The following is a 21,211-nucleotide window of genomic DNA, read 5'->3' on the forward strand; positions in this document are numbered from 1 at the left end:
AAGCAGAGAAAGCACTCAATACTGGCTACACCACTCAGCATACCTGGGCATTTTTTCACAGCAAATGACTTTAACTGCATTATCAAATGACTGACATCATCATCTTTCAAAAAGTCTACAGTTTCTGGCTCCTCTTTACTTAATTTTGTTTCATCAGTTACTTCTGACACTTTTTCACTGGGTTGAACTTTGGCCAATACTGATTGGAAAATTGCCTCTGGTTCATGTTCATTGCAGATTGCCATGTTGTCATCCATTGCAACAAAATCTTCAAAATTTACTTTCTCAAATTCCACCATATGAGGTGGGCTGTCCAGTAGGGCTGAAACACCTTGTTCTTGGGTTGTAACAAATCCAACTTTCTTGAAGCACTTTTGAATTGTTTCAGGCTGAACTTTATTCCAAGCAGAACTAATCTAATGCACAGCATCCAGAGCAGTAACTGATGCAGCAGATAAATTTGCTTCTGCAGATGGGCTTAGCTTTTCATTTTAGCAGTGATCCACTGTAGATGCTATGCTTTGGTCAAGAAGTTGAATTTTTGATGTAGCGTTTGGAGGAAAAAATTTCAGTTTGTTTGTAAGATGATTCACTTTCTCGAGACAATCACTTGATGTTTGGAAATTTGATGCCTTGAACTCCTTTGCAAACTTTTCAGCAATTTCTTGGATTGTTGGGCTAGAGATTCAGGCATTAGGTGCCCTCATCCATGCAGATTTACATTTCCAGGCTACAGGAAGGTCTTCAATGTTGCAGGTGCTGCAGGTTATTGAATGGGCATTGCTTTCTTGATTTATCAATCACCAAAAGTTTTAGCTTCTCTCCAGTTAAGCTAACACACAACAGAGCTGTGAAGCATTCTGTAAAAAATTTTCCACTCTTACATTTTAGAGCCTTATTATAACCCTTTATAATGAGGCTCTAATCAGGCATTGCTTTGAAAAGGAGCCCACACTTATCAGCATTAAAGATGTTGTCATCTTTGAAACTACTGGCAAAGTCCAGAGAATTTTCATGAACTCTTCAACAACTTCTACCGAAACTCCATAAGATTTATCACACAACACTTTCTGGGAGATCCCATGTTTCAGTATAAATTTCTCAAGACAACCACTTGATGCTTGAAATTTTGATACTCTGAGCTCCTTTGCAAACTTTTCAGCAATGCCTTGGATCATTGGACAGAGATTTGGGCATTAACTGCCCTCATTTGTTTGAATCAGTATAACAGAGCTTCATTGACTTAGCATTTCTCATTTTCCATTGTAAATCTTTGCTTTCTGAATCAGAGTCAAAACTGCTGTATTCTTTGATGATATTCTTGAAGAAATTTGTTGCTACCAATTCTGCATTTTATTTTTCTTGCCTTTCTGGACTCAACTGGTCAAGTTATAGATAGTAAATTAATACTGTGTGTTATGGTCAAGATACAACTTACAGAGATGGTCAATATAGAGAAGTTGTATTCCTATTGTGTGCTATACATACAATGTATTTCCAGTCTATGAAAATTAGGTCAACTTAGGGAGGTGGTCAACTAAGGGAGTTTCACTGTATTTTTAATTTTAATAAATTAAAAATTTTAGTTAACATATTTTTACTTTTTTAAAATTTTATTTAAATTAATGCATATGATGATCTAATTATTATGTCTTTTTTATCTTAATTTAAATTTATTTTGTATACTACAGGTGAACTAAATAAAAATCATTATTTTTGATCTGTAAGACTAAATATATGCATCCATATTTTCCAGTATAATAAGTCTTGTTAATATATAAAAAGTACTAGTATAATGCATATGATGATCTAGTTTGATTTATGGAATTACATTCAGTAGTGCAGATATTTAAAAAAATTTTTACTTTAGCAAGTATAAAATACAGGTACTCCTCACTTTACGACCTCTCTGCTTAACGACCAATCGAGTTTTGACCTGCAATTTGGGGAATCCCCTTTCTCAGCTTGAGTGTCGGTCAGTGGCGAATGGTGACATGCGCACTAAGCGTACTATAATAGGCTAATAGCATACTATAATAGTCTTTTTATGAATAAATTTGAAGTTTGTTGCATAATTTGTATAATTTTACAATGAGCCTATATTCCCGGCGCAAGCTCTTCGCTTATTGACCAATTCGCTTAACGATGTAGTCGTTGGAACGGAACTTGGTCGTAAAGTGAGGAGTACCTGTATACATAAGCAGAATCCAGTTAGTTATATTTACAATGTTCTGGATTTATATTTTACAGCATGTTTTTCTTGATGATGTATTAAAGTCAAACTTTAGTATCTGAATTATGGTCATTTTAGGTAACATATGTAGTAATCACTAAAATATGGAAAATATTTCTCTATATTTTGTAATGTTTCTCCATATTTGTAGTTTTTTCTGGCATATCAACATTATTAAGGTGACTGACTGGTAATTACTGTTAGAGTGAGTGGTCTATGTATAAGGTTAACAGAGAGCAACAAAAACATCTAGTGAATAGAAAGATCTTTATTTAAAAGGATAAAAACAAAAAGTTATATACAGTGGTACCTTGGTACTTGGACTTAATTAATTCCAGAAGGTAGTTTGAGGTCTGAACAAAATTTTTTCCCGTATGGAGTAATGTAAATTAGATTAATCCATTCCAGACCCCAAAAATACACTTAACACAAATTTAACAAAAATTTTTTTTACCTCTATGTTATATCAATTTCTGTTTGTATCCTTGTCTGCTTGGACTTTGTTTATTAATAGGAAGTTTATTACACTGGTGTTGTTTCTGATTAGCAAATAGAGATCTTAGTCAAAAAGTCAAACAAAATATTTTTATTTTCACCTGTATGCTCTATTTGTGTGTTTCAGATCTGAAGGCTTATTAATAAACAAGGTCCAACTAGACAAGGATACAAACACAGAAAGTTTACAAGCCTAGCATGTATAAATTATAAAAAAACAAATAATGCAAAGAAATAAAAGTTCACAGTGAACTTTAGCAGAGTTGTGCACTGTGCAACAACTATGGAAAGACTGTGCATTATATTTTTAAATGTTCTACTCTTCCACAAACTGGGAAAGTAAATAAAATAACAAACATACTAACTTTATGTTTCTCCCAGCAGAATAGTGAAAAAATTAACACGAAACAAACACTTTTTGGTCTCATTTTAAGACCTGTGTACTAGAATTTGAATATATATGAATATATTCTTTGGTGCATTACATCTTCAAAAATTGAAGCAATTTTATCAACCTGATGCCAGTCTTGGAAGTAGACCAAAAGCATTCATTTTGTGTTAATTTTTTCACCATTTTGCTGGAAGAAACATAAGGTTAGTGTGTTTGTTGTTGCATTTCCTTTGTTTCAAACAGGAATACTCATACAGTATGCAGAGTTGCAGAATAATCCCATTAATTTTATTGTATTGAATAGAAAGTTTTTGCATATTTTTAACACCTATTAATGCTTAACACAAATGTGTGATTTAATTATAATAGTTGTGAAATTTAACACATTATTGCTAATGTGAAATGGTATTTTTTGTTTAGAAGCTTATTTGGAACTTTTTACTTCATGTTTTGTTTGAGTAGAATCAAGTCGAAAAATGTCTGCAGATAAAATGCATATCCATCATATTATGCTTTTTGAGTTTTGGAAAAAATATAATGCTGTACAAATTGTAAACAAGATTTGTAATGTGTACAAGGAAGATGCACCAAAACTTCAAACATGTCAAATGTAATTTTGAAAGTTCTATTCAGGAAACTTTGAACACAGCATACATGTTGCCCAATAGCTGTTGACAAAGAAAAATTGCAGGAGTAACTCATGAACTTACAACAAATAATATGTCAGAGACATTTATTGCTGAAATGCTTTGTAGACTTGGAATGGTTTCAAAACATGATTGGGTTTTGCATGCATTAAGTGAAAAAACAAATCAGATTGAGTATAATTTTGTCTGATTAAGATAGACAACAATTTAATTTTTAAATTAGTTACTCATTTTTGCATAAAAAACTTTTTATGGATGACAAAATTAAAGTTAAAATAAAAGTTATTAATCAAATATTTGTTTTAACAGGTTGTGTTTGTTTGGTCAAGTACTGAACAATTTTTTTCTGAACATGTAGGTTGGGAACAGTTCAAGTACCAAGATTCCACTGTAGAAGTAATTTTACAATACTTTCAGTAGAATCTGCAACACACATAGGAAAGGGGTTATTGTTTTATAAGTGCAGTAAGATACTGCACATCTAGAGGATAGAAGCAAACTTATTGCTTTATAGCAGGGGTGGCCAACAAGTCGATCGCGATCGACCGGTCGATCGCCAAGTCAATTTTGGTCGATCGCTAGCGATGTCTTGACTTAATATATTATATTTGTGACCGAACGCAACTGTATGCATGCAGTTATGACTCGACTCATAAGCAGTGAGTGCACTTCGTACTGAAACAGTGTATAAACATAGTATGTATTTCACACTTCCCCCTCCCCACTTAGACTATGCCTATGACAACAAGTCGATTGCGACACATTTTTACGATAAAAAGTAGATCTTATGTGCACAAAAGTTGGCCACCCCTGCTTTATAGCATACAGCTATGATTCTAATAGTTACTGTTGGTGGATTTAAAATGTTAAATTGCCAATCAGAGTTTGAATTCAAGTATTGAGTTCAAGACTATTGAGCAGCTGTTTATTCAGGCCTTGATTTTAAATACAGTTTGACAGATTTTTTGGGCACTGATAGGGCTTTTAAAAAAATCAAAGCCCATTGTGGGTTCAACCAGGTCCACAGATGGTAGAAATGGACTCCATTTCTACCATCTGTGGGATGAATCATTCCAAAAAATTCCGATGGATTTTCAATCCACTTAGATTTGTTCGAGTTTCCAGAGCAATAGGTAATATTTTAAATGCTCAGTCATCTGGTTGTTAATTCAAATACATTGCTAAAAGATTCCTTTTCACATAAATTATGATTATGGACAAGAGTATTCCAGACAGAACTTTTATTACAGATGGAAAAATGATTTTATGCCAGTAGGCCACAAAAGTAAGCATATCAAATATATTTCTTATCATTATCTGTCAATGGAAGTTTAAAATCAAATAATAATTTATTAATAGAAACCAATATATCATTTGATGATTTGAAAATGACTATGTGATTGACCAAGTTATATACTTATGCTAATAAGTATATAAGTGTGCCATGGTTTCATAAGCAATAGCCTCCATCCTTTAGTTCTTTATTCCAGATTAGGGTTACAAACTTTTCATATCTAAATACAGGATAATTGAAATGCAAAGATTTATTTGTAGATAGTGTAGCAGTGAAATGTTTTTGCATGAGAATCTTTCTAAAAATAAGGAACAAAATAAAATATTTTTGAAGTTTTTAGCTGTAACATTGTGTGCTTGAACACCAGAATGAGAAGCAAAATGTGGGAAGTATGGCAAACCTATTTTGAATATAAGAATCACTGCCAGCTACAAATTGAAAAAAAAAAACTATTACTTTTTCTGAAGCATATATCATGCTTTTTCTATGTATTTTAGGATTTTCATAGCACATTTACATACATATTTAATGGTTTTGTAACATGTAAATCCATGCCTTAATAATAATGCAAGTAAATATAGTTTCTGTTAACAACTATAAGGCTGTGAAATATAGTTTTCAACAGAAATAAATAAATATTTTGGAAACTTTAAAGTTATCACTATATTACAGAATGCAAATATACAAATACTTCTTTAAAAATTTAGAATCTAAATTATATTTTAATAATAAGTAATCAAGTTCTATTAACAGTTAACTAATAAGTTTTAAAATTCTATTAATAATTCTATTAATAATGTATGTTTAAAAATTTAACTTTACTGTGATAAATTTATTTAATTTTACTTGATAACATCATTTGGTTAAACAGCAATTTTGATTTAAATTACTGAATGATTAAAGTATTTTACTCAAAGATTCATTTAAGTAAAGGTTCCTCACTATATTTTTATTATTTTAAAACTAATTAAAACTAAATAATTATTTGTAATAAGAAATAATTAAAACTTTTTTCTAGAATACTGTTAGTAAATATTTATCAGTATGTGTTGGTTACGAACAACAAGATTCTCACGAATTTCTTATAGTGCTTTTAGAAAAGCTTCATGCTGATCTTAATAAGGTAAATATATTTCATTAGATAAATTACAATTAAAAATTCATAATTTAATTGTTACATTTTATTGTAGAGTATTACAATATCTCCAAAACAAAGATTGAATTTAGATAATTTATCCGAATTTGAAGCTCAGGAAAGGTTTTGGGAAAATCACACTAATATGAATAAATCTATTATTTCAAGTTTATTTGAAGGTTTACTTCAATCCGAATTGATGTGTTTAAATTGCAGTAAAACATCTAATAGCTATGAAGTATTTTCATTGCTTTCCTTGCCTATTCCTTCATCAACAAAATGTTACTTAAAAGTAAGTTTGATAAATTCGTAAAAATTCATTTTTACATTTAATAATCTCAGTGAACATTCAATCAACTTAATGCTTTATTATGTAGAATTGCCTTGTCTGATGTAGTCTTTAACAGTATTTAATTTAGTTTGCTATGTTTTAATTAGTCTTAGCCTATCTTCAAAATTTAAAAAAAAAAAAAAAAACTAAGTTTCAGAAGAAATGTGAAATTTTGAATTTTTTAAAATAACAATTAGAACCAAATGATTCAAATATTAACAGTTATCACAATTATAATGAGCTCCTTAAAATGATTGATGCCTCCATTATGAATTACTGCAAGTAAAACAAAAATGAAAAGAATATATTCTGTTCATTTTTGTTGAAGCACTACATACAAAGTAGTTGAATCATTCTCATTAATAATCTTATCTAACAAAGAATTTTTGTAAATTCATAAGCCTTTTATTGTTCTGACATTTTCTGGATATAATCATTTTAAAATCTCAGCTTATTTATATATCCAGTATGTATCTAAAATAAAAATACAAATGTTATTGTATACAATTGACAGATTTTTTTAATAATTACAGAAAAATGAACAGTAATGTTAATATTACGTATACATTTAGTGTGTTAAATTTCTTTTATTTTTAAAATGTTGGAAAAAAGATTAATAGTAAAAAAAACAATGTTTTTTTAAGGATTGCTTAGAAGTTTTTTTGAAAGAAGAAATAATGAAAGGAGATGCAGCATGGGATTGTCCAAAATGTGCTCACAAAAGAGAAGCAAAAAAACAAATGACTATTTGTAAAGTTCCGAAAGTTTTAGTAATTCATTTAAAAAGGTAATTCTGCTTTTTTATATATTGCATGAACTTTTAACTAACTAAATTGAAAATAAAACAAAAACAAGATACATTACATTTGTGTTTTCGTTAATTAAAAGAAATATCGCACTTTTCAATACGTTTGGTCCTTGGAGAAAATTGTTTTTTTTTATTTTAGAAAATTCATTTCTTATAAAATAAATATTTAGTGGTAACATTAATGTTTAATTTTAATTAAAAATATTATTATTTTTTCTTTTTGTAACTGTCAAATGTTTTCTTTCAAATTATTTTTTCTCAAATTATACATTTAAGTCAGTTTGAGGAATCCATTCCTAAAATAAGAAAGTAGTGACAATTACATTATTATATGTAAAATAGATTCTGTAATCTATTAAAAAAATTCTTTGTATTGTTTTCATTACTTTAATAAGTAACGAAAAGGATCTGATTAAATTTAAGGAGTATTAAGGATCTGATTAAATTATCCTTATATTACTTTATACAATTTTAAAAAGTAATAAATTTATTATTTTTGTAATTGTCAATTTACACAATTATACAGAGTACCAATAATGTCTTCATCCATTTTGGTGGGAAAAAAATGAAATTATTGAAACAAAGGTATGTTTTATGAAGAAACATAATGTTACAATGTAAATCAACACAATTTTACATGACCACATCAGTAATTTTCTGTACTATAATCTTTAACTATGATATATTTATAATTTAGGCCTACTTTGATTCATTAAGCCAGATTTAAATCCTTGCATATAACATTTAGCACTCAGTGTGTGAGACAAAATGGCATTATCTTGAGACATCCTCAAACATTACAGAGTTATGAGAATATAAGCTCAATACATTAGTCTTTAAAGTACAATATTAAGTTTATTGTCATGTTATATTGGTAGTGAACTGAGCACTAGACTTTTTTCTTGAATGGTTACTGATATGAACTGCCTTAACATTGGCAGGGCAACTTAACAACAAATACTGTAGATAATTATCTATATTTATGGTATTTACTAACAAACTGATCATGTGAAATGGTATAATTCACATCTTAATGATGAGAGGACAATGTTCAACTTACAGAAAATGAGGGTAGTCATTAACGACAGCCTAGGAAGTATTTGAATTGCCTCCAGGAAACGTCAATTTAAGCTCGATGAAAAACCATGGGAAGTCCTTTCATGATTTGATGAATGTCCACACACTATTTTATTATTCAAATACTTTTATTTGCAAAAACAATGTGACTAGTGGAAATGGGAGTTCTGGAATTTTCAACATTAGTTATATATATTTGGATAATAAATTAGTTACGACAGACAAATTAATTAGCTTCTAATCATTATTGACTTAGCCATATAATAACAGAAAAACAGTGCCACATTTTTAGGCTAAGTAAATTACATAATGAGAATTTAACACATTACACATATTTTCCAATCTTTCTGTTTCAATTTGTAATATTTCTTTTCAGTCATTTTTGGACATAAAAAAAAATATATATATATATATATAAATGCTTTGAAGTCACTATGTCATTGTTGTGTTTGCTAAAGAATAAAAAATTAAATTTAAATGGTCATTTCTAAACAGTTTTTTTACATTTTTTTAAGTAGTTGCAAGTTTGAAACAGTTGTAGGACCTATGAACAACTTATAATTTGACTTTTTCTTTTATTCTCAGTGGGTGAATACAATAATGATTATTTGATTAAAAAATTGCATTAAGTTTATTGGTGTGCCATCAGTTTAACCAGTTGTTTGCAGAGTACTCCCATTGGAGTAACCGGTTTTCGTTAAACTGTTGCACTGTACTCCAGTTGGAGTAAGTGTCAATTTTTTTTCGTAATTAACTAGTTAGTGGCGATTTAAGCACTGATTGGCTTTTATCTACATAGACTAAGTCTGTTTCAAGATAAGATATTTGTTACCACCCCGTATTTTTAAATTTAGGCACAAAACTCCTCCATTCCATGTTAAGTCTATGGGAGACCCTTCTTTTGTTCATTTGACAATAAAATCTTAGTTAGCATGCCCGTTGGGCTCTAATTGGTATATTATAGCTAAATGACTATCCTTTAACCAATAAGCATCGACTTGGGTTTGTGGGGTGGGAACTTTATTGGAAAAAGTTACACCAACTCTTGAGCTACATTGTCAGCTACAAACGTAAACAAACAATTATAAATCATTATTCTTATCTATTTTTAGCTTGAATTTAATAAATTTTTATGTATATTTATCCTATTTAACAAATAAGCATGTTTTTTAAACCATTCAGCCATAAATCTTTCAAAAAACAAAGTACTTCTGGTTATCGTGGTACTTCCGTAATACATAAGAAATACATCTATAGTCATTAATATAATAAAGTAATAATTGTTTATTATAGTCTGCCATTTGTACAATAGTGTAAATAACGTATAAATAGAATCAAATACACATCATCGATAATAAAAGTATATTGACCTAGATTTAGAAAGGCCACCCCTCCCACATCGATCGGCGTTATAGTCTATAGGCCATATTATTTCTCTACGTTGATTTAGAAAGCTGCAGTTTTTTTTTATTTGACAGAAAATAGACATATTTAAGTAACGTACATAACAAATTAATGGAATATTTATATAAAAAAAAAACAATTTTTTAAAATATTTTAAAATCTTAAATTTTATTAATTTTTTTAAACATACATAATATTTTGAAGTTGTAATATGTACATGATAGAAAACAGATTACAGTAGAGAGTCGTTTATCCGAACCCCGGTTATCCAAATCGTCAGTTATCTGAACGCTTTCCAGTCAGACTGTGTCGTGCTGAATCGAGCTTTTTTGATACTAGATTTACTTCTAAAGTATAATTTTTATGTTTTTATATTTTTCAATATATTTATTTTGTTTGTACAAAATAAAGAAATAATTTTTAACGATACAATAGCTTCGATTATTATTATAAAAATTTTCGTTGGGCTTAAAATCGACGAAAATTCAACACGAAGCGACACGCAACGGAGAAAAATTTCAACGTCGGACAGGTTAATATTTTTTCTTACATAATTGGTTATCCAAAAAATCAGTTATCCGAACAACCCCATTCCCCAATTGATTTGGATAAACGACTCTCTACTGTATATCTACTACAGTTTTTAAGCGAGATATTGCAAATTGAAAAACTACTTTAAAAACCACAAAACGTGTATGCAACAGTGGTGTTGTTTCGGATTATCAAGTGCACAGCTGACAGGTTAATACAAAGATACAAACATTTTTAAATTTATATTTTTCAAAAAATTTTAAAAACATAAATGCTTTTGGGACATTATATATATACTGTTTATTAATTTAAACTTAATTCTGGTATATCTGGGATTATTGGAACAATATTTTTGCAATGAGATTATATATTTGTCTGGAAATCAAATCAAAATTGAAATTTTCATTCAAATATTTATTAAAATAGTTCAGAAATAAGCTTATTGAAATAAATTGTAGATTGTTGTTTAAAACATTCTGTGTCACTTTAAAGCACAATTTATAATATACTTAATTTTATAACATGTAATTATAATGCTTAAATTTCTAATAGGTTTTCATTTGATGGAATTTGGAGAGAGAAATTACAAACATATGTAGATTTTCCAGTTGACCTTGAAATACCATCTTTTACAAAAAATCAGAAATTCACAAAATATCAGCTTTATGGTGTTTTGGTAAGTAAAGTTTATGTTTATAGTTTATAAATACATTAACATGTTCATTGTTGTTTGCTATGGGGTTGAATCATGTACTTTACTATGTGATGTCCAGAATACTGTTAAAATACTCAGAAAAACCCACTTCTGTAATAGTATTGTAAAATATTTGCTAATTTGTTTATCTTAGGAAATTACAAATAGTTTCAGACTTTGAAACAATAACTGTAAGAAAGAGATATACACTATCTTGTTGTAAGCAAGACAAGGAATAGAGTGGAATGATCACAGGCACATTTTACAACTACTAAAACCAAGCTCTTGTAAAATGACAACTTTTTGACTGATTTGGACAGGTAAAAATTATTTTTTGGCCATAGGCATTGCCAAATCATAACAGCAGACGTAGTAGATGTTACATGGGATCTATGCACTCTACTGATTAAACAGTATCATTTTTACAGTTAAAACGATGTCAGTGAAATCTTTAATAGATCAGCAAGTTAGAAGGTATTTTGAAAGCAGTATTTGTGTTTCTTCAAGCCTGCATTTTGACTTATATAAATTCAGCAACAATACATTATATATACCTGAAATGTAATATTGTTTAAGTTGAGTTGAAATAAAAAGTTTGATTTTCAGATTACTGATGCAAGACTTTTAGCCACCACTGTATATAGTTTTTAATTATACATAGATCAAAACAAGTGAGGACTACTTTAGCAATACAATATAACCCCATTTATCCAAGGTAATTAGGTTTCTACTGTATTATCAATGCTATTTCACATAACTTAGAACCTAGATAAAACAGATGGCCACAATCATTTTAGTATGAAAATTACAAATAAGTTGTAAAAGATTTATATGGTGGTATTTTTTTTTTTTTTTTTATATATCTTAGTGACTTTGATCATAAAAATAGTTTTTTACATTATTTATTATGTAGCTAAGAGTTTTAAGAATATAAATGTATATTATTGTAGTTATATTTTAATATGATAGTTTGTCCCATTTGAAGTTAAATTGATAAAAAGTAATGGAAACAAATAATTATGTAATACATGTTAATGTTTTAAACTTTCTTTAAAAGGTCTTTTATTGTTAAGAAAAGTAGTGTATTCACTTAGATTTGCCTCAGATAATGGGGAAGCTCAGAGACACTATTATATTTTATCTTTTGTAGACAAATCACCTTATCTCAGAATATATGCAGTACAGAGAAGCTAATAACAAAACTATAATGACTGCAAATAATGAAATGAAATTCAGTAAATACACTGGTGTTAAAAAGCTTAAAAACTGATTACAATATTACCTATCAAAGACTAACAAAAATCAAAAACATCTAAGCAGCTAAATTTGACAATAAGCGAAAGTAGAACCTTGTTACATTGTTCTCATTACCTTTTTTTGTTATTGTTGAATTTGTTTGTTATGTTGCGTGATTTATTTGGTCCTGGAATTAACCTCATATAAATAACACTTTATTTTTCTGCCTCTATTAGTTCTCAAACTATTATTTTATCACATTGATCATCAAAAAATTGTAGTCCTGATCAACATTTTCCTCACATTAATAGCTTTTTCAAAATTTGAAACAATGATTTAGTAGCTTGGGAAAACAAATATGTGATAATTTTGAATTAAAGAAAAATATAAAAATACTTTTGCTGGTTGGAACAATATGTAAATCATATATCTATTTAAATACATTTTAAATTAGTGATTAATAAATTAGCCATTTCAGTTTTTTCATTACATTGAATTTTTGACTAATTTTATTAAATTATAAAGAAAATTATTTTAAATATAACAAATGTCTTGTAGGAACTTATTTACATAAGTTTTTGGGGAAATGCATTTTATATTAATATATTTTATAATTTGTATGTATGTAGAATGATTTGATTAATTCCTCTTTTAATTTCAGAATCATTATGGAACATTAGAGGGAGGGCATTGTAAGTTTAATTGTTTTTGCATTATTTTGAGTAATCATTTGCAATATTTTTATTTATTTATTGTAATTCTATATTTGATGATAATGAACAATTAATTTTAATATTAACAATACAATAATGCTGTAATATGGTATTAAATAAATACAACCCACTTTCATAAAGATTTGGTCATGTTTAAGAAGCTGTCAATTACATTTTGTAAACATAGGAATTCAATTGAATATGTTTTATTTACATCTAGGTAAATACATTATTCAAATACAGGGTAGTATAAAAGATGATAAGAAATTTTGTGTAAATGTTGTTTTAATTGTGAAATAAAACAATAAAAATGAAACACTTGTTTCAAAATACGTCAGCCACACAACAGTTAACATATAAAAAGTGTCTTGTATTATTTATTTTTAATTTAAAAAAAATAATAACAACAGATTTTATAAACAAAAAGTGTGTGCAATGTTGAATACAAATTTACATATAAAATAAAACTTGGAAGCCATAACTGCAGTCAGCAGTGTCATCATGACAGAGTATAAAAATGTCACATGGAAAAGCTTTATCAAAAGATTATGTATTTAAATAATTATTTCACATATAAGAAGGCAAATCCGTTTAGCCAATAGCTTGAAGTTTGGATCTTCTTTCTTCAACTGTCAAGAGTGTAGCAATGTTTCAATTGACAAATCTTCAGAATGATCTGAAACAACAAGCAGACATGAAAATGGAGTACTGTACCATATTGTGAAGGCTAATTGACATGCAACATGCCAGAAATAACATAAGACTGGATGAGCATGATTAAGAAAGATGTATCAAATGTAACATGCAGGCATTGACTCAAGAACAAGGGTTATTCGAGTTAGGCTGCATTCACACTGTCGATGACGATGACAAAAACCAATGTTTTTATAATTTGTCTTTGTCTATAAGATGTTCACACTAGTCATTATCATTGATCTTTCGTTTTAGTCGTTCAACATCTGAATGTTAGCCAAGATTCAACATTTATCATAGTCGTTACAGTATTGGCTAATCAACATGAACTTCCCATAATTCTTTGAACAAGGCAGAGGAACTCTCTAGTTTCAAAGAAAGAGGCCCTATGAAGCATAAATGGTTGAAAGTATTTGGAGACATCAAAGGATTTTAAAATTACTTTCCTATGTCTTTTAATCGTAATTCCTTGACCAAAGTATAGAAATCTCTTTGTGTTTTTCTCTCAGTATTAATAACTCTGATCCACTACCTACTTTCTGATGTTTTCCTTAACAACAGCAATAAATTCAGCTGTCAACATTGAAGAATTTTATTCTTCATATTCATTTTAAACCAGAGATGAGTTTGCTCTAGAAGTGCATAAATCCACAGAATAATGCTAAGCCTAATGTAAAGCGCACATACTCTAAGATGAAAACTAATGAACAATGTGAACACTTTGGCAATGAATGAATATGATAAAAGACAAACTATTGTTATCATTTAGGATCTATTGTTGATGTCATCATCAGTATGAGTGCAACTTTACAAGACAAAAACCAAACCGTTGCTTACTATGAAACAAGAAAGCAAGATTTATCTTGACTAAAACACAAGAACTGGAAACAACAACAATGGCAAAAATTTATTTTTTTCAGAATAATCTTGCATTGAAATTTGCCTTGGACAGAAAAGATCCAGAGTATTGTAACAAAAATGTAAAATTTCAGCATTATTGCCTTTGCTATACTGTTAAATTTCCATTGAGTGTTATGGTATGAGGGTTTATAAGTGACAAAGATGTTGATGCTTTGCATATTGTTGATTGAACTATTAATTCCACAGAATATATTAAGATTCTAGAAGAAAATTTTTTTCCAACAGTTTCTTGTTTTAGTGTCATTATAATGATTATATCTTCTAACAAAATAATGCTAATGGTAAATGTGGCAAAAATTATCAAGTCCTGGTTTTAGCTTTCATTGCATACCAACACTTCTATGGTTGGCAAACAGCCCTGACATGTCACCCAATGAGAATCTTTGGGGAATTATTGAAGAAAATAGTTTGAAAACAACAACCTTCCAGAAAAGAAGAATTGCATACAGTATTAAAAAAACAATGAGAAAATTAACTTCTGATTGTTGTTTACAACTTGTAAATAACATGCCAGATTGATTGCATCAACTTTACTCTGAAAAAGGAAATATCACAAAATATTAATCTTCACTGATCAATGTACTTTACACATCAGCTAACATACTACATTTCTAAAAATTTTGGCTGATTTTTATTTATTTACGTTTTTATACAGTAAAAAATAATATACACAATGTTTGTTAAAATCTTATTGTAGTAAAAACATTCTTTTTTTGAATAATGAGAATGGCTTTGCCATGAATAAAACTGATTTATTTAAAACTACAATTACAAAAGTTAAATAATAATTTTTGTTATGTGGCCAAACTTTTATGAAAGCAAGTAATATGAAATAATAATAAATGAAATAAAATCACTTTCAATAGTTCTATAATGGATACTATAGAATTGGTCTTTAAAACTTTTGTGCATATTGATTATATTTGCAATGTAATCTAAGATTGTTCCTGGAGTATTCTTTTCTGTTTTAAATAGTGAATTTCTTTAATATTGAAGAAATTTGCTGTTGTTAAGAATACTTTATTGAATATTTTTCTATAAAATCACAAGTTTCATATTTTAGATATCAATCTATATTTGCTGTTAAACTAGAATATTTCATATTATTACTTTTGATATATTACTATAGAATGAAAGAAATTTTATGCAATACTTTTAAAATACTATATATTAATACATATATTACATTAAATTTAACACAAAAACACTTCTAAATATAAAAACTGATATGTTAAAATTTATTTGGCAGAAAAGGATGATTTGGAAACAGTCATTTGCCAATAAAGCAAATACAATTGTTTGAGATTAACATACAGGATTCCACAATAAATTAAACAACTTCATGTTATTTTCACAAGTAAATTACAATATATAACAGGTTACTTGTATTGGTGAAATACATAGTAACTCTGAAAGTATTTTCTGCATGATCAGTAATTCTTGATGTATGCTACCTTGGTTGCTCACTGTTCAGATGATCAGTCCATATATGCTGTAGAACACCAGATGTTACTTGGATGAAGACTGTAGTAATGCATTCTTTTAGTTCATTAAGGTCAAGACACAAAAGAAAGAAATTGCAAGAAATAATATCAGGAGAGTGGTATGGCCATTCTGTCATACTTTTGTTTTCAGTTATATATTCTAGGAAGTATTGGTCTAAAGATCTTTGAACATCCAAAGATCAATTGAGACGGTTTCTGTCTTGTTAGAAAATGTCTAGGATGTCCTGGATCTGTGGAATTACAGATTGTTCTAATATGTCTAAATATGTTGTTCAAATAATGGTTGGTTCAACAAAGAAAAAGGACTTTGTCTATCCTAATGGAACATCAGACATTAACCTTTGGACCGTCTCTTTTGTGTTCTGTGATGACATGGAAACTTTCTATGACAGATTCTGAAATTATGTGTATGTACTTTGCCAGAAATACGAAATATTGAAACAGATTGATGATAGAAATGTAGGGGTCTGCTCATTGTAATCAAGCATTTCTATAGCAAATACTGTTTGATGTGGCTTATCATTTCCATTTTGCACTAAATGAACTTTGTATGCATAAATGTGCAAACATTTACGTAGCACTTTTTTTGAACTGTTGCTTTAGATATGCCAAGTTTGACTGGCAATATTCATTGACTTGTTTGGACTCTGTGAAAACCTGACTTGCATCTTTTACCCTTTAGCACTCTAATCTTTCAAGACACTTCCTGTTGCTTTGAACTTCATCTATTCATCAGTGCTCTTTTATATCAGTGGTTGTCTGTCATACTCTATTCTGAACTTTTGCCATACTTCTATTGAGATTTATGGCTCTGCAAACCATAACATGCAAGTTACTTTCTCCTGTGATAATGCTATTTCTATTGTGTTTGAAACAGCACCGCCTGAATCGGCCAACTATGAGACATCTAGCACCATCTGTTGAAAACTTTTGGCATTACCATTCATTTTATCAATAAAAATACGCTGCTGAATATTATTGTTTATGTTGATTTCACAAAAAAAAAAAAAGTTGTATACTTCATTTGTGGTCACCCTGTATTTAGTTAAATAAGTAAATAAGTTAAACCCTATCTTATTAACTACATCTATATCTCTAAATCAGTGTTGTTATATATTGGATGTGTCTTAAAATATTTTCACACAAAGATCTAATTCAGTAAGTCCTCAATATAATGAATATAATACATAGTGACAATATACATCACAAATTGTAAATATTAGGATGAGTCAAAAGTCATGAGATATGAGGAAGTCAAATCATTGCGCACAGATTTTAACAACCCTTGTGGTCTATTTGTATGATTTATATTTTCAATTAGTGTGTTAGTCTGGCACATGGATTTATGGTGCACCACTAAGGAAATGATGGCTATTACAATATCATATCAATCCAGAACTGACCAACAAATTATGATCCAGTTTCTTGTTGCAGAGGGTTGTGGAGCAGCTGAAATTCATAGACGGGTGTCAGCAGTGTACTGTACAATGTTATTTCAAAGTATAGCCAGATGGAGTTCATTGCTCAGGAAAGGTCACAATGACATCAACAGCCTAGCAGGTTCAGGCCAAGCACTGTGTTAATGGTTGACATACTGAAGAAAGTGGATAATACTATTCAAGAAAATCAGTGTGCAAGCTTTCAAAGCTTAGAACATCCACCTAATTTTCCTGATATGTCACACTGTGACTATCATGTCTTTGGATGATTTGGTGTATGTTGTCAGACATGGTTTCAAGAACAGCAAAATACTTTCTACCATGATATCCATAAACTGATCACAAAATGGGACAGTTATCTGAATGCCAGTTGCAATTATTGCAATTACTTTTAATGCTATTCATGTTTTCCCAAAAAGGTTGATGAAATCTTGCAACTTTTGGCTTTGGTGTTAAATTTAATGATATATAGTAATATACTGAGTATTACATTTTACTATAAATTAACAAAAAACTATTAACACTTTTAATAAATGAACTTATTTTATTCAGGTAAAATGGATACATTTTCTTACATTTATAGTATTATAATTATAAAAGTTATATATATATTAACAATTAGAGTAATAATAAAAACATTTTCTATTTACATAGATACTGCATATTGTAAAAATAGTCTTTATAATAGATGGTATAAGTATGATGATCATGAAGTATATGACATTTACGAAAGTGATATCAAAGTGAGTATAAATTTATATGATTTATAGAATAAATTATTGAACATTTTTTAAAATTACAATTGTATTATTTAAAACAGAAGATATTACAGTATCAGCCTAATAGTTAATAGCCCAACAGAGTTAATAGTTTTGTTTTATACCTATAAAATTAATAGTTAAACAAATAATGAAAAACAAAGTTGATTAAACTCCATATGATACTATAATAAAAGTCCTATTTCTAGTAAAGTATAGAGCAGCAGTGGGCAATGTACAGCTTACACGCCAACTCTGATCCCTGAATGTATATAATTTGACCTATGGTTGTTTTCAAAACATACATAATAAATGGCTGCAGAATGATATATAATCATATAATTAGGTTTATTATAAGTTTGAAATGCCAATTCTTTATAAATTGCTTAATAGATTATTTTTTGTGTTCATCCTCTTTTTTTGACTATTTCCATCATCTTTTTTGATCAAGTGATTATCACAATTGACTTGCTAACCAGACTGGTTAGAAATATCATAAAAACATAGAAAATTTGGTCCTCATACATTGGCCTATGATAAAGGTTGCCCTAAAGTGCCAAAGTGCAAGTCATGTGAATTTTGATGCCTAAAATGTTACTGCTTATATTTACATCTTTTTCATATTCCAGAGAATTTGTAACCTTAGTGAGTTTACCATTTTATTGTAAAATTGAAATGAATTCATTCACTACCAAGTGTTTTTTACCTCTCCTGAATGGTTTGTTTTTTGGCATTTACATTATGGCATTGCACACTTCATATATAATTACTATCTTAGTAAAATATTTTTGTCATCTATTAAAAGATTTTCTTAAAATAGTGGCATCTGTTAATAAATTGCAAATGCTCTAAATCAACATTTTTTAAACTTAGACATTTTTTGACCCATATTTATCATTTTTCATAAATTCCCTATATTATGTCACTATCAAAAACAAATTTTAAGTTATATAAGATAATTATAATTTTAATAGTTTTTTATAATAAATCACTTGAATAAATATATTAATATATTTGTTCAGTGATAAAAATATATGAATATTTTATTGTTTTATTGGTTTTTAGAGATTTGAAAATTTGCTGTAAAACAATAAATCAGAAAATGAAAGTTTTTTCTAACTTAACAATATGAACATAAAAAAAGAATAAATGTTAATGTAAAAATACTTCATTTTACATCATAACTTAAAAGTGAAATTTTTATACTTTAGAATGTTTGTAATCCTTACATATCATTTAATTGTGCATACTGTTTTTTCATTAAAAGTCTTTGTAAATAAGTTACAAATAATGTTTGAAAATATTGATAAAATGAGACAATTTTGTTATAATTATTTGCTTTTAGTCCTATATTGCAATAAATCTTCCCAATAGCTATATGTAACTTGCTATAAATTTTATAGATTTATCACACCACAGTTTTCAATTGGAAAGCTCACTGAGATTTTATTAAACCAATATGTACATTTTGGGCTATGTACCCTTTTTTGGCTGGTTATAATTCAGGTAAAATCTTTACCTGAATTATATTACTGCTTTTTAAGTTTAATAGTTAAATTAGCGAAAGATAATTAAGTTTAATTAGGAAATTTTCAGTTGTGTTTATTTCTTATAATTATGATAGTATACTATTTAAGTAAATTAATTTTTTCTTTTTTTTTTTTAAATTTTTGCAGACTTCAGCAGCTTATATGCTGTTCTATTCTTCTGTGGATTTTCAACAATGCTTACAAAATTAAATATCTCAACTCTGTGATTGTTTAAAAAGAAATAGGAAGGAATGTGGGACCAAGAGAAGAGTATCATTTGAAAGAGCCAACATTATAAAATATTTTTATAATATTGACAAATCTTGCTATTGAAATGGTATACAAGCATGTTATATATTGTAATATGAAAATATATTTAATATGTATGCTAAGCATGCTTATTGAAAATATCTATGTGTAGATATTTAAATTCTACTACATGAAGTAGTTTTAATAAGAATCAAAATCATTCAAATTATTAATAATTGAACTTTTTTTGAAGTGAAACATATTTCACTAATTTTTGTATAAGTGTAATGAGAACAATATCTACTCTGTACATATGAATATATTTTAATTAGAGTGTTTAACTTTTTCAGTGGACTTGTTATTTATTTCTAAAATCAACGAATAGAAACTTATTTCAATTTTTGTGAACTGAATTAAACATCAAAAGTTAATAAAAAAATAAAGTATAATCTTTTTAAGCCATTTGTAGTAAATTTTAGAAAATAGTTTAAAAAATTATTACTACTAAAGAGATTTTCCTTACAAGTTATTCTAAGTCATACTTTATTCTTTGTAATCTTTAAATCCTTAAAAATATCTATATTATAATAACACAAAATATCTACAGAAACTATTATTATAAAATAAATTAATTTATTATAAATGTTGTCAATATTTTTGAAAGTTTCTTTATTCTTTTCTATGTCCAGTAAGATTGCTAAAATGACAAAACTAGAGATATAAAATTGTATACATGTATTATTCATTTTAACTTACTTTAGTCCATAAAGTTAACTTCTAATAATGCCTTTTCATTCATTCATTGTCAATAGTTTACAAAACAATATTTCAGATCCAAAAAAAAAATTACTTAAAACAATTGAGTCAGATTGATTTCCTAATCTTGCGTAATTGTATTGTAGAAAAATACACTAAAATTCAAATTTTCTTTCCTTTCTGACTTATGGATGATAAGCAACTTCCAAATTCTAAAACATTACATTAATAATGAAGTAAAATTAAAGTTAAAAAGGTAAAAAAACAAACCAACTTTGCAATGATCCAGCCCTGCTTTAATTACTTTGGTATATTCCCTGAATGCATTTTGCCAGTAAATTTGACCTCTTCAGTAGGGTTATTTCATACACA

At 28.2% G+C, this 21,211-nt stretch overlaps 1 protein-coding gene across 1 annotated transcript in view; it reads left to right on the plus strand.

The window, feature by feature from the left end:
- Window positions 1–20,541, plus strand: part of LOC136968409 (ubiquitin carboxyl-terminal hydrolase 8-like) — an 89,272-nt gene extending 68,731 nt beyond the window's left edge. Inside the window, exons 16-22 of the mRNA XM_067262425.1 lie at window positions 6,079–6,183; window positions 6,251–6,487; window positions 7,171–7,313; window positions 10,899–11,022; window positions 12,938–12,968; window positions 18,202–18,290; window positions 19,982–20,541. Of these exons, the coding sequence (XP_067118526.1) occupies window positions 6,079–6,183; window positions 6,251–6,487; window positions 7,171–7,313; window positions 10,899–11,022; window positions 12,938–12,968; window positions 18,202–18,290; window positions 19,982–20,044 (792 nt within the window). The 3' untranslated portion in view covers window positions 20,045–20,541. The remainder of the gene's footprint in view (window positions 1–6,078; window positions 6,184–6,250; window positions 6,488–7,170; window positions 7,314–10,898; window positions 11,023–12,937; window positions 12,969–18,201; window positions 18,291–19,981) is intronic.
- The last annotated feature ends 670 nt before the right edge of the window (window positions 20,542–21,211 follow it).

Source organism: Centruroides vittatus, unplaced genomic scaffold (assembly GCF_030686945.1).
Source record: "Centruroides vittatus isolate TY-2023 unplaced genomic scaffold, ASM3068694v2 contig_1476, whole genome shotgun sequence".
Taxonomy (NCBI): Eukaryota; Metazoa; Arthropoda; class Arachnida; order Scorpiones; family Buthidae; genus Centruroides; species Centruroides vittatus.